Below are 15,539 nucleotides of genomic sequence, written 5' to 3'. Positions count from 1 at the left end.
TTCTGCTATTTTTGTCAATATTATTTAAGGAATATTGACAAAAATAAATAAAATACAGATTAAAACAAACAAATCATAAAAATTATTGATTTTTAATAATTTATTTATGTATATTTGGCTATATGTTTATGTATCTGGATATCTGGGGGTATATGTATTCTGTTCGTTCAAGTCAAAGCTAGTTTCGCATTTTCTTTAACTGTGTTTTTTTGATATTTTAATTGATATTTACTTTGAAACTTTCGTTGGCTAAGTTATGTCAATTATTAAGTTATAATACTTTTATTTTCATGGTTTATTGTCTATAACTTTTAATTGATTTTTTTTACTAATAATTGTATTCATAAAGTTAATAGTTTTAAAGTTGCCTTATTTATTTAATAATCATTTTAATATTTTTTTCAACATATATAAAAAAATATATTGATCAACTAGTGTTTCTTCTTTAGAATTATTTTTCAAAAATTTCTTAAAAAATGCCAGATATTTATTTTTAAAGAAATTTTCTGATTTATCGATAATTTTTGTGGAGCCTTTCTTTGAAAAATTGAATTTGTACGAATATTATTTTGTATAAATACAATTAAAATTGTTAAACACAGACAATTAGAAATATATGTTTTCATTAAAATGAGATCAAGGTATTGATAATAAGACTTTACTTGTTTGATAAATTCTACATAAAATAATGTATTATATGAAGAGAAAATGCACTATCAAACGTTGCAATAAAATAGTTTTTATCTATCCATAAACCTCAATCGATTGATAATAGTGATAGACCAAAGTCCGTTACACTGCTACATAAAAGAATACGAAAACTTAACATATTATCAGGAGTACGTTACATATTATATGCATACGCCTACGATTGCGGTTAAGTTACATTACATACATACAGTAAAATGAATATTACATACACGATATAATAATGAGCAACAACGATAAAGGCGTTTTTGCAATGTCGAAAAAAATACTGTGTTCTCAGCACAATCACGGTAGCCGTTTTATGTAAATGTAATTGGGGCAAAACGTCGTCAAAGTATGATGAATGAGGATTTTATTGTTGAGCAACCTCCCGTCGTCAAGAAGTTGATGATGACGCTTTCAAGTGGTAATGTCTTCTCAGCGGTGCGCAACCATTGTCACCGTACAAGGGGGATGCTTTTTCAAAAGTCACCCTCGGGAGCTTTTGCGATGTCCCTCTAGGCGGAGGGGGCCATTTTTGTGCGCAGTGTATGAGTTCAATAATATTTTGAAAACGCTCAATGGTGCGTATTGAATTACATCGCTGTTTAAGATTTGTTTTGGAAACGAACAAACAGTTTTTCTAGATAGAATACATAATGTTTATAAATATGACACGATGGAAGAATGGCAGTTTACGATAGTAAAACGCAAAACAAATTTGTTTGAAGTATACTGAAATAATAATCTGAGATGTCTGATATAATAAAAAGGGCTGAATCAATAATTTTAGTAAACTTTATTAATTATAAAAAATATATATTAAAATTTAATTATTCTATTGATTATTCATTCTAGATATGAATATTGAATATGATCAGGAACGTCATTTCTGCTTTTTACAGGAAGAGCAAAATTTGACCAGACAGTGGTCGTGTTTTTAATATTTCGTTTTCATTAAGATTCATGGTATTTCATTAAATGACATGCATTAACCTTAAATTATACAAAAAAACATGATAATTTTAGGTGCTCAATTGCAATTACACTGGCGAATTTCTTGATGACTATTATTGGTGTCATACGCGGTCAAAGGGTTAAATAGTTTCTGTCCTTTTTTGAAATTGTCTAAATATCTAAAATCTTTTTTTAGATTATTTGAAAAAATATTTGTGGTTTCTACGAGATAAAATGGTGCTTCTTAATTCAGGTTTCAATTTGGACTGAACTCTTCAAATAAGTAACAGGTATTTCTTCCACGTCCAAATCAGAAACCTAAGAATTATTTAATATTTCATCCTTAGAAAAAGAGCTAGAGTGACATTTTTCCATTACACTTTGTAACAAAGAGACACGTACATCTTCTTTTTTGGTTGTGTATTTAAAATATTCATTGGAAATTGGAACCTTTCTGCTTTGTAAATATGTAAAACAATAAAGTAATTTTTTCTCATTTCGCCGATCAATTATTATATTTTTTACTGCATATAATAATTCTTTACTTGAAGAAGTTTCAAAGCCTTAAACTTTCGCTTGCTCTCGTGCTCTATATACACATATTTTTAATTGTATCTTAGTTTGTAAAATAACTCTTTAAAAATTAGTATGAATGCTATTCGAATAATTGCACAACTATTCGAGTATCGAATATTAGAAAAATGCCGAATATATTCGAATATTCGGGTTGAAATCTCTATACTTGACCTAGTGAAAGTTTTAAAACTATAATAAGACTTAGAACTTTCATTAGGCGTGTTTAGTTTGGATAATTCGTGTAAGTTAGGTTTGGATTTGAACAGCAAATGAACGTTTCTTAGGCGCTTATTAGAGCAAAAATAATTAAATCAGTTAAATTATATTTTTGATAGTTTTTACTAATAAAAATGTATTTGGATCTCACTAGTGAAAATATTAATTCATTGAAAAATACACATTCACTGTGAAATAAAAATACATAGCATATTTTATTTTGTATGGAAAATTTGGAAAAACACTAATTTCAAAAACCATAATTTCACTGAAATAAAATATTAAAAAAAAATATTTTGCGATAGATTTGAGACTGTTTTGTTTAATATTTTCTTTGAGGGATAACCTGAGAATTTCTGGTTTAGAATCAGAGACGTCATTTCAGATTTTTTTCAGAAGAGGAGGCATGGAAAAAAAATGGCCAGTCATTGCTCATTTTTTTAATATTTCATTAAAATTCGTAATATTTCATTTAATGACACGCATTTTTCTGGCCAAATTCAAGGTGGGTAAATCCCCCCCCCCCTAAAATGATGTCCTTAAATATTATTAGCAAGAGCTACTATATTATTATTAAATGTTAAACATGATTAATAGCTCTTTTATTTATATTTAAATAAAATTATGACCATTGTAACTTAACAGGTTACCCCAATGCGTCACGATGGTCGAAAACAATAATTATACATAACGATATCAAAACATTTTGTTCATTTTTATTTAAATAAATCATTATTTACTCACAATAGTTTAATCTATATATCTTTAACATCTGTATAGAAATAGTTTACGATGACATTAAAACTAATTTAAAGTTAGGTACAGTACAATCTTGGCTTAAACTATTATTTGTTCTGAAAACGTGTTCGTATTTAAAAACACTAGTATATCAAAGAAAATTTCTCCATAAAAAATCCACTTTTCTTATGGGGATAGTTTATGGGATAGTTATTTTTAAGAGATAGTTTATGCTGTTGTAATCTTCAGGAGATTAGGGAAAATTAATATATTTTAACTGGTATCATACATATCTTAAATCGGAAAATTAATTTGATCGACTCTTACATTGCTTGGTGAAAGTATTGCTATTTTTATGTCACTAGCTGTAGGTATTTTTACAATTACATATCTACATATTGTTTCTAAAAATAATTTATGTTAACTTAAAAACTCGCAGTTAAAATTTAATGACTATATAGAATGTTCCATTCGCGAGTTTTTAGTGAATCAGACCAATAAAAACATATGTATCAAATATAACACGTCATTTTAACCTAAATATAAAATATTTTATTTTATATATATATATTTATAAGACATAATAATTAGTTTATATTATATTAAAAACTATCGCGAAATAATAATAATATTTCACTATCACACGATTTTCCCTTCCCTTCAAAATTCAGCGAGGTAGATAATAACAGTGTTTAACTTGTCACACTGTTGCAGAAGGAACTTGACAATAGACGGACAAGAATTGAAAACAGTGGCGAAGAGAATTTCAAATAGTCTACCGCTGTTTCAGTCTCAAAGAAACCAAGGAGTCGAATTTCTACATGGCAACACTGTTGAAATTCTCTCATTGTCCTTCGAAGCATGTGACGCAAACGAGGGGAACATTTTTGACTTTTCACAAGTCAAATAAAAGATAGCGATTGATGTATAAATATATTATTTATATGCAACGCATGAGAACTAATACATCTGTATGCTCTACAAAATTCTTTATCGCTTCGGGTTATTTGTATATAATACAGATACGATGAAGCTAACTTTTTATTATTTTAGATAACGCCATTATTTGTTAATTTAATATGACCCTTTTTATATCGTATCGTAGTACCGTTACTAAAATATTTTGTCTAATTATGTTTAATTAGCTATGTTTCTCAATTGATATTTTTTTATTCTTAATAATGTAGATAGCGGTTTCGCTCTCATTCAAGTCTGATTCAAACAATTTGCGAGGTAGACGCCTGAGGTGAAAGAACAGAGTCGAATCCAGAAGAGGGTGTGTAATTACCCTTGTCTTACAGACCACAATAAGGCACTTGTGTAGGAATTTCGCCACCCCTGCGTTGCTCCACAAACCCGCCTCCCAAGCACATAAATCTTTCAGAGAATAAGGGTTCTGTTATCCCATCTCAGTTTATATACATCTAGAGATTAAAGATCATCTAATGATATTAAAAATTATCTTAAATTTGGTGGTCAGTGTGTCGATGAGACATTTTCGACCCTCGTTTCGTGTCCGGTTTCAAATGCGAATGTCACCCCCAGCGGTGGGTATCTGCCTACTTTTAAAATTGGAAAACCCTCAAATAGAATTACATATTGATCACACGTCCCGGGGGCTGGAACTCGCTACGCCGTAGTCCTTTGATCCGGTTTGGCAGACCGATCTGGTACTTTGGGTCTTTTCTCTTACATTCGGGGTGGTTTCGCACAAAGGATTGTAGTATTGGATTCAATTTTACTCGGCTCGAATCTTATTTTTCAGTCGCGCTTGTGATGTCTTCTGAAATGTGGCGGCCGTTGTTGGGGAACGATGGAAAAAATCGGTGGGTGTGACTTTGCAGAATGGATGGGGGAGAGATAGAATTCGAATGTGGTTTTCGAGTAGCGATTGAATTTTTCATGTCATTAGCACTCGATTTAAAGATAAATTGGTTTTGTGTTGAACATACTAATATTTTGAAGTGATTTATATATATTACAACGTTTTTATAAATGCATAAAAAAGTACAAAATATTAGTTGATTTAAATTAATCTTTGCTCCTTTATTTTTACTCATCAATTTCTGACAGTTTCACGAATAAAAGAGTTACTTTTTGACATTGTGTAGTTTTGCTTTCAATGACAATAGCATATGCGTCAAAATATTATGACGCAGAGTATTTGGCAAATTTACAATATTCGTATGGAATATATACTATGAGAAAATGAAGGAGCCACATAATATCAACATACATAGTACAGAGAAAATATTATAAACATGAATTTCATTAAAAAGTTAAGACTCAAACTAGGTGATGTTAATCATGCTATTATTAAATTAAAATAAAAAAATATTTATTACGCGATCGTAGAAGCTTGAGTAATATATGCTTTGAACTTAAATACTTTTCTCATTTCGTGTATATTATTTCCATCTCATTTAAATACTTTGGAACCTCGAATAGTAACTAGGTTTACGATTTTTTCGCAATACGAGCATTTAAAAAAAAGTGACTTGATAAACGAGCGATGTCTTGTATTACGAGCAGTACGTACTGCGTCACTTTCTATTTAATTGAGTCTACGGTTCTTCGCAAAATTTGACGATTCTTCTTGCAGTAAAGGCATAACTTTTGGAAAATAATTTGCCACTCAAAATCTTCCATGTCATGGCTAATGTTTCAGACCTAATCCAGGACGACTTACTGGAAAAATTAGAGTGCAATAAAATCGAGTTTCTTAACCCCAACACCACTCCATTACTCAAGCTCATGGATCAGCTAATTATTTCAAACTTCAAAAATCTATACACTAAATCACTATTTCAGCGATGCTTCGAAGTGACTGAAGGAACAAATCTTACCATCAGAGATTTTTGTAAATTTATTAACACATTGTGAGCTGCTTTATGATCAATAAGGTGGGGTTACCAAGAGAATCTTAATTGTGTCGACAGAATATAAATATTTTCATGGTTTGGAATGAATTAACTTAAGTTTCCATTTTTTTCTTATGGGGAATTTTCTTTAATATACGAGTGTTTTAAAATACGAGTACGTTTCAAGAACAAAGTATGCTCGTAAACTGAGGTTCTACTGTTTTATTTAAAAATATAAAAAAACGTATTTTTATATTATTAGCATTTTATTATCGTACCCATTAAAAATCATAGGAGAGAACATTGACGTAGTATAAATTAATTATATATTATATAATCATTTATAGGAAATATAATTAACTAATAATTAATAACACAATTCAGTTAATATATATTGTTGTATTTTATGTTGCTAAAATAGAATCTAATATTAATGCTCAATATAAATTTGTGTATTGAATGAATGATCAGCAACATTTAACAAAAATATACGTTTAAACCATTTCTCTTTATTCAGTCATGGAAAAATATGTAATCATATAATAGTCAGATATGTGAAAAGTGGCGTATATGCAATATATTATGCATTCCGTGTTATAATTCATATGTGATGAAATTTCGCAAACATTTATGAATTTCAGATGTGTCTCATTGTGAAAAATATCCTTCTCCTATATTGTGGTAATGTATTCACATTACACACGTCGGGGCGGCTTGGCTCGAGACAATTTCTTCAGATTTATGTCCTTGGATATTGCGAATCATACATTCACATACATATAGTACATATATGTATGATGCATTTCGCACGGTTGTCCCGAAACGATGATATGTTAGACGCTTTATCCTAGCCGAGTATTTATTAGACATTGAAAAAATAAATTTGCACACCCATTTGCAACTAAATGTCCGAAGGTGGAATTTAAATGACAAAAAGGATATCTTCTATTATTCATTATGTATGTTATGAGACATTTATAAACATGATGATCTATTTAATGCAAGAATAGTTTTGTATGAATATAAATTCAATAAAATATATATGTGATAATAATATTATTATCTATTTGTGGCTTAATGGTTGCGTATTCTAAACCAATGCTTTTTTAACTCGCTTCACTAATGATGAAATATTGTAGATAAATTATTACTGTATATCAATTAATTTAAAAAAAAATCTTTTCCGGCATGCGGTCGTTTCCATGGCTTAATTTTGTGTTTGAACAGATTTGGAACTTGTCAAAAGCTTCCGGGGATGTTCATCCCGGCCACCCCTTCTAACCCACATTGTTGTCCTTCAGTGGGCTCTTAAACCAATTCCGCGTCACGTGACGCATGTGAAGGGATCAACCATTGTCAACGGCAAAGAAAGGGAAGCGATCCCATAAATAAATTATTTCGGCTCGGATACACACCCACTTTAAGATTTATAAGGTGTTTTGTGAATCTATACCTTATGCTAAAAATTATAATATATTCAAAACGCAATTTGAAATTTAAATGAAGACATATTTTTTATTTAATATTATGTTTTGAAATCAGTTATTTAGTAAAAAATTATATAGTATGAGTATCAAATTTAATTAAAGACTATAGTTTTATTGTCAAAAATCTAAAAGCATGTACATCTGTGTATGAATCTAGAATATTTTTATACATATAAGATATTCTTTATGAGCTGAAAATGGCTTTCAATACAAGATATGTACAACCTAACTCGATTTTAATTAATCATCATGATATTAATCCGTGGTATTAAGAATATCCAGATAAACCTAATCTATGTTGATCGATCGGAATATAATTATATAATAATCACTAATATCGATCTCTCAGATACGATAAAAATGTAACACCAAGGTCCGCATGGGATTCAGTTCAATAGTCAGAGATTTATACCACTCGTTTATCATAAGCACCAAACAATATTTTTTATCATTTTAATATTTTCATCTTCATCATACAACTTTTTAATTTTGTAATTAATTATAATAAAATATACGTATTCAATTGTAATAGGTAGTTGCTGTTGAATAGTTTTGGTTCAATCACTGCAAAGCATTGAGACGCTCTTAGTTAATTTTAATAAAATATTAAAAAAATTAATCGGTTAAATTATTTCAGAGCAATGAAGCTCAGTGATATTAGGGCTCCTAGTTCATCTCTAAAAAAATATTAAAAAATAATTGGAGGCGCCGGGCATCGATCCCGGTACCTCTCACATGCTAAGCGAGCGCTCTACCATCTGAGCTACGCCCCCGGTGATAAAACAAGAGTTACAATTAAATTTGCAACAGATTTTGAACCAAATAAAAGTCACTCACCTTGCGACTTTCACTCATGCAATACATACATATGTATATACACACATTTAACTTGACTATCAAACGATTTTTAGATATAATACAAGCCTTAAAAACAGCACACTAATATAAATTAAGAATTCTAGAAAGGTTTATGAATATACTAGAAATGATAAAAAAATGACAATTTAATTTTTTAATGATAATATTTTCTAGATCAGAAATAATACACTTATGCCAGCGTTTAATTTAATATGAAAAACATTTGTGAAATTCACTTTTTATTTTACCTGTGGGGACAAGGAAAACTTGCATATTTGGCAAATTCTTTAGCTGCGGCATCACGACAGTGTCGTTTTGTCCCAAATTTTAAGAGGGTGGTGCATTATTTGTTTATCATTTCTAATCTAACCATCATTACTTGCCAGATTTTCCCAATGTTTTATATTACATTTCGCTTCATCTCAAACATTAACTAATAATAAAATATTAAATAGCAGGTTATTATATTTGAAATATTTTTCTACTAAATTATGACAAACCAGAATTTAAAAATATTTTTATTCATCAATGACTTTTGATTAGATTTTCTTATAGCAATGTTTTAGAAATATTATTAAATGGCCTTTGGTTTTCGCTGTGTTACCTAAATAATAAGTAGAAATGTTATTCTTATCATTATCCTTAAATACTTCTAAGCCTGATGAAGATTTTTAAAGATGGGATATGTATCTATGACTGGTTTAGCATATTTTCCTTTGACTCTTTCTGTTATTCAAACTCTGCTATCGTGTACAGCGAATTAAAAAAATATGACACATTATTTAATGGTTCTTTATGGACGATTGGACCTTTGTTTCAACGCCATAACCATACACATATGATTCGTCATCTGTTGTGACGTGTTAGAGCATATGTTCTCAATGTGGGCATTATTTCCCACTGGTGGACGATGGACGAATCTTGGTGGGCATGCTTATTCAAATGAGTTTTGTGGACGATAGAAGAGATAGAGTTAGAGTTTAGCAAAAGTGGGCGATAACAATTTTATCATTGAAAACTGAGCATTGGGTCAATTAAGTTTAAGAATCCATGTGTTAAAGCAATTCTAGATCGTAAGAGACTTTATTTATCAATATTTTTTTACGATGCTGTTTTTGTTCAAAATTGTTGAAAACTGCTGCTTGTTTCATCCTCTAATTTGTATGAACTTTATGAGATAACTTCTTTAGAAAAAGCGGCTACTTTACACAATGTCCTAATTTTTTTCAAATTTACACGTGGTCGATGTATTATTTTTTGCTCATCTTTCTGGTTATCTTTGATGTCTGCATAACGCCAAAAGCATTTATAAACAGTTGTACCACTTAACTGTAAAATTAAAAATTCTCTGTTCCATAATTTTCTAAATAAAAAAATCGTTTGGCGTGACAAAATGCGTCAATCATACTCAGCTGTCAAACACAAACTATGCGTCTAACATGCGCATCGTGCATATGAATATTATTAAATGTAATTTATATTAATTTTTTATACTAGCAGCACCACAAAACTATTTTGCATGAGTCGCTGGCAATACTGATAAAATGTAAAAATTGGTACATATCTTGATGAGTCAAGCTTTCTTAAAAGAGTGGTATTAATTGTAGAGAAATAATATGCTAATCTTATTAATTTTAATTTTTAGTAAAGAATAATTTTACTGATACAACTCCATGGCTGCTTTGTATATATTATATTCTGATTAGATTTTTAGAAAATCAAGAAAAATTCTAATAAGATTTATAAAGATTAATTTAATATTTTTATGACTATCGTGTTACACATGCACACACACAACCGATAGGACCAGCATCCGACCGCAAGTGTCCCAACGCTGTCTGATAGATACCCCCCTCTCACTCAGCACAGGCTCCGCCCACGGTCCGCCTCCCGCCCACGCTCCCCCGCTTCTCTTCTCTTCAAGCGAGCACATCTCGCTAAATTCATCTCATTTTATCTCGGGCCTGAGATTTTCGTTCGCTTTCCGAATCGATAAACAAACTCACTCATACAAACACGTTTCGATATAGTTTTGTTCTATTTATAGCTAAGATGTTATAAATTGTATACAAATTAAATCTGCAAAATTGGGTTAAATAAACTATTGCTAATCAAATATTCACTCTAATTTATATTTATAAATGAGAGCATTTGGTTCATATTTAAAAACATATATAAAAAATGTAGATTGTAGATTTATCAGTGATGTTGGATTTTTTAACAATAACTCTCAGATGTAATTTTTCGCCAGGACTCAAAAATTTGTAGTTGATTATACCCAGTATAGTTTAGGGTTTAATTTTTGTCTAACCATTGCGGCAAAAGCTGTTTGTTGTAATATAAGATCCATTTTATATTGCACGTTACAATACGACCTAGAAATGGATCGCTTATGTTGCGTAAAAGAAGCACATGAACGTATAAGAATAATTCGTGCGGTACCCATTAGTCAATTTCTATTGTTACTGCAAAATATAGCAGATAATAGAGTGTACGTAGACGACTTATTGTTATTTTTATTTTTAGAATTGTTTTTATACGATTGATTTATTATCTAAGCTCTAAGGTCTTCAATTCTGCGTTACTTATCGCTATTTTTTCACTACTTCAATTGGGAAAAAATGAAGCTTTTCTTGCCAATTTACACAAAGTAGATGCTTAGAATGATAAAAAAACGTCACAATACTTTTTCTGCCTTCTACTTATTATATTATTTTTAGTAAGAATTTGTGGAATAAAACATCTTTTGATTAAGGATAAATTCGATGAGTCAATCTTAATAAATATTTTAGATATAAATTATATCGAAGGCTTGAGTGTGAATTTTGTAAAGAAAACATCAGTTCATCAATGTATAGAATGATGTTGTTATATTGTAAATTGATAATTTTGCAGATTTAGTGATAATTGAGTCAACTTTTATTATAGTATTAACTACTATTTTAAAGGTGTGTAGCTTAAAATCAGTTTATTTATTTAATAACAGCAACTTAATAATATAAATATTTATTTTTATGTATGGAAAATTGGATTTAAAAAATAAAAAAAATAGGACTTGGCTTAAAATTAAGTATTTAATATCTATATGGTAAAAAATTATCGTAAATGCTTCCGGAGTGTACATTTATATATGTACACTTATGTAAGATATATGTGAGTATGTATTCTATAATGTATTTTATTTATAAAAAAAAGCATACATATATAAGTTACTTGGTATAAAATTTTATATCAATCACCTGATTATATTTTTTGATTACCTTTATATTTTCATAGTACAAATCTACTATGTTTTCATGTCATGGTATGTGTGTAACTTTTGCACAATTGTCACACACGTTGGTGGGGTGTCATCCCCGTTGTCGGGCGTGGTCCTGGCCCGCGTGCCACCGTTGGCGCCGCTGAGGGTGTCCCTCGGTTATTCGAGCGCGGGACGCGGTCACGGTCGCATCTACACACATCTCAGATCGCGACACACACTTTTGCAACCAGTTCTCAAAATCGCGATAATTCAAACTCTCAAATCGACATAGTGATATTCGCGCATGTATCAGTGAATAATAATAAAAATAATATACAAATTAAAATCCATCTACTGAGGTTATGTTGACATTCAATCAGTGATCAGTGCATTTGATGACGTCAAGCAGGAAGTGCATATTATGACAATCTCGGATAAATAGTGCTTCAATGGTCGATTCGCGATACAGGATGTCAGGTTAATACATTTATTTATTAACGTTATAATGTGTTATGATAAAATTTAAACTGAGCTTAAATGCGTTCGCGATAATATTTTCGTTTGAACTAATCGCTATCGTGCATTACGTCCGCTTGTCTCGCAATCGTTATCATTTTTTTCGCCCTAAAAGGGTTTGGGAAGAGTTGTGCGCTTTTCGTAGCTGTCGAGATGTGTGAGTGTAATATTTGAAAACCGCTGGGCAGCGCTAATTAGCTGACCGCAGTCGCCGGCGGTACTCTTATCTCTTGATCCAGTCATAGTCAACCCAAAACCAAAACCGCGGAGTCGACTTTTTTTAATTGGGATCGCATATTTCGATACATTGTTCAAACAGCGATAGCAATAAGGTTTTGCGATTTTTTTTTAATATAGTAATAATTAAGTTTTGAACATAATTCTGATTTTTGAGAGTGTGACAGTAAAGTAGATCTTTACAGACTAAACAATACCTTACTTACATATTATTCTAACACAAATCTATCTAGCCAGCTGAAAACACATTTCACTTTGTTTCAGTATTTTATATTGTACAATATTATATTATATAATATTTTCTTTAGGAACCTAATTAATTAAAGTTGCATTTAATTTAAATAATGACCGTATTTATAGTAAGTATTTATTTAATTTATTTCCAATAAAGGATTAGTAAGATCTTCTATATTCATTTTCTATAAAATATATATTCTTCAGTGTTACTTATTTACTTAAGATTGCCGTTATAAAGATGTATCAGTAACATTATATTTTTCACCCAATAGTAGGGTTATTCATTTTCTAATTATTTAATTTAAATTAAATTAAAAATATATTAACTAATGATAATGAATTTGTATATTTACTTATGGTTACTATTTTTGAGATGTATTATAAGTAGAAGTGCATTTTTTTACCCAAAAGTAGAGTTAAATAATTTATAATCATTATATATTAATCATGTTAATTTTAAGTTGGCGTAAACTACATTATTGTTGAATTTATACAAAGGAACAACACCTATTTGATTTATTTAAATAAAGATACAGTAAGATCTTCTAGATTTATCAGATCTAAAATGTATCAAATGATGATAATGGATTTGTATATTTTCTTATGGTCTGTATTATAAGTAGAATGGTATATTTTATATACAGAAATAGTGTTAAACTATTTTTAATTGGTCTTAAATTATCGTTTAATAAAAATTGTAGTTCAGTTCTTAGTAAATGTATAAAACATAGTGATTTTAATTATATTTTTTTAGATAGGTATAATGCTATTTATATTGTACAATATTATCTTTATGATCATATTTAATTTGTTAAATATAAACTATAAAATACTCAAATTTACATAAACTACAACAAGCTGTTTAATTAATTTTAATTAATTGAAATAAAGTAATAGTAAGATCTTCTAGATTTAAACCTGTAAAATGTATTTATTAATGATAATGAATTAGTCAATTTATGGTTATTTTTTGTAGATGTATAAGCAGAATATCATATTTTTGGTTCAATTAATACAAATAGTTTTAGTTCAGCTATCAGTGATTTTAATAACTATTATATAATATATGTTTTTTAAGATCTTGTTTAATTTAATTTATATATAGACTATATAATTATCGAATTTACAAGAAACACAAAAAACTTAGTGATTTATTTAATTTTATTGAAATAAATAATAGATTTATTGTATATTATTTTTATTGAAGTCTGTAATTATATATTATCAAAAACTACATCAGTTATGGTTTTAGTGTCAATAGATTTGTAAATAAAAATACCATATTCCATAGATTATAATACTGACTAAAATAAAAATATAGTCTTTATTATGAAGATAAAATATAATGACAATTAAAATTAGTATATTATTTATGTAATATCATCATCAATGAATCATATTCAGGTATTCTATAATATTGTCTTCTGTGACAAGGCGCTAGTTATTTATTTAGCATATTTTTAACTGATATTCCAATACTGACTCTGGAATTTGCTTCTAAGCAGCTGATTTTTGAGATTTCATAAATTATAACATGCTCCCACAAATTCAAAGACCCCAAAATCAAACAAAAAACATCCATTTTATAATCGATGGAATGCGGTATAATATGTAGTTTATGTTTCGGAGATGTATTATATATATTTTCACCCTAATTATTATATTTAATTAGCTAAATAAAAAAATAAGCCTTTGTGTTTCATAATGTGATTTAAAAAAAATAATATTTTTAAATAAATGTATATTGGGCTACTTTTAAATGCGTTAAAAATTAACTCAATAAACTTATTGCCTCTGAGTGAAATTTAATGGTAGTTCTAAAGAAAATAATACATAAAAATTTAATTAGTTAAACTCCTATTCTATGCTTCGTGCTTCTCTGTTGCATAAAATAGGACATAATATTTTTTTGAAGCTGTACAAAAATAAATTCTTAACTTTTTCATAACATCATGTCACCGTTCTAAAAATATATATTTGTTGGTCAATAAATTGCTTTTTGCGCTTCAGCTTTATTTATTGTATAACAAAGATGTACGTTCGTTAAAGTATTGGCAAAATCACTATTAAAAATATGTCAAATATCGCTCTAAAACCGTCAGTTATCTACTGCTTCGTGACGCCAGTAAAGCGTTATTTTTACAAAACGGCATTTGCGGTTTTGAACGGTGAAGGTAGATATGGACTGATACGCATCCATTGAAATCTACGCAAATGTCCTAAAAAACAGCAATTAAAACGGTTACTACTATCAAGGACTGTACTCGTGTTCCGGTCGTGCGTGTCTGCGTAATAATATACCAGCGGAAAGTTTCTATTCGCGAAAATGGCGCGAAATCGTTGAAACAGCGGGTGAAGATTTTCGTTTCTGTTTTCAATTTACTGTTTATTTAATGTGTTGATTTTATTTTATTTATTATTCCCATTTTTTGGGTCCTTGTTGTTGTTTACGCGCGGATTCGACACCGACAAGGTAATCTTATCGTATGTAAATAGATCTTTTACAACCAACCCCCGACCCCATTGGCGTTTGTTCTGCGGTTAGCACCCGTTTAAGTTTGCCGATCTTTTGTTAAGTCTGTGGTTTTCAAATTATGAACCGCTTCTCACAAATCAAATTATTTTGGGTTTCGATATTTTCGAACCATATTTGTACTTCAAATTTGATATAATACCTATAATTTAGTGAACTTTGAATAATCCATAATAAAACAGTATAGTCGATTTTTAATTTTTTTTCAATACTCTAAAGTTATATTTTTAAAGGTAACTAACTATACATATATACTGTTTAGTCATATTCATTCGAAAACATCTTTAATACAATACAATTCAGTGATTTAAAGAAGTGCAAAATCGAACTAAATAGTTGTATTATTGATTACATATTAGCATATCGACTACAATAAATTACAAATTATCTCCACA

At 29.3% G+C, this 15,539-nt stretch overlaps 1 protein-coding gene and 1 non-coding gene across 4 annotated transcripts in view; one reads left to right on the top strand and one right to left on the bottom strand.

The window, feature by feature from the left end:
- The window catches only part of LOC148229903 (transcription factor hamlet-like), a 146,160-nt gene that overhangs the window by 78,917 nt on the left and 51,704 nt on the right, over positions 1–15,539 (top strand). Inside the window, exon 1 of one of the 3 annotated variants that reach the window (XM_088198295.1) lies at positions 11,941–12,098. The exons of 1 other annotated variant lie outside the window; for it this stretch is intronic. In XM_088198295.1, the coding sequence (XP_088054421.1) occupies positions 12,071–12,098 (28 nt within the window). In that variant the 5' untranslated portion in view covers positions 11,941–12,070. Of the gene's footprint in view, positions 1–11,940; positions 12,099–14,852; positions 14,964–15,539 lie in introns of those variants that run through there. One more of the 3 variants, XM_088198296.1, reaches the window with a different exon arrangement.
- Positions 8,223–8,295, bottom strand: TRNAA-AGC (transfer RNA alanine (anticodon AGC)). Its single transcript has one exon. It is a non-coding gene; the product is annotated as a tRNA-Ala (tRNA).

This window comes from Plectrocnemia conspersa, unplaced genomic scaffold (genome assembly GCF_051122295.1).
Source record: "Plectrocnemia conspersa isolate PC_06_02 unplaced genomic scaffold, ASM5112229v1 ptg000011l, whole genome shotgun sequence".
NCBI classification, from domain to species: Eukaryota; Metazoa; Arthropoda; class Insecta; order Trichoptera; family Polycentropodidae; genus Plectrocnemia; species Plectrocnemia conspersa.
Note: the sequence above shows the minus strand (reverse complement) of the source record. Positions and strands in the feature narration are given on the sequence as shown.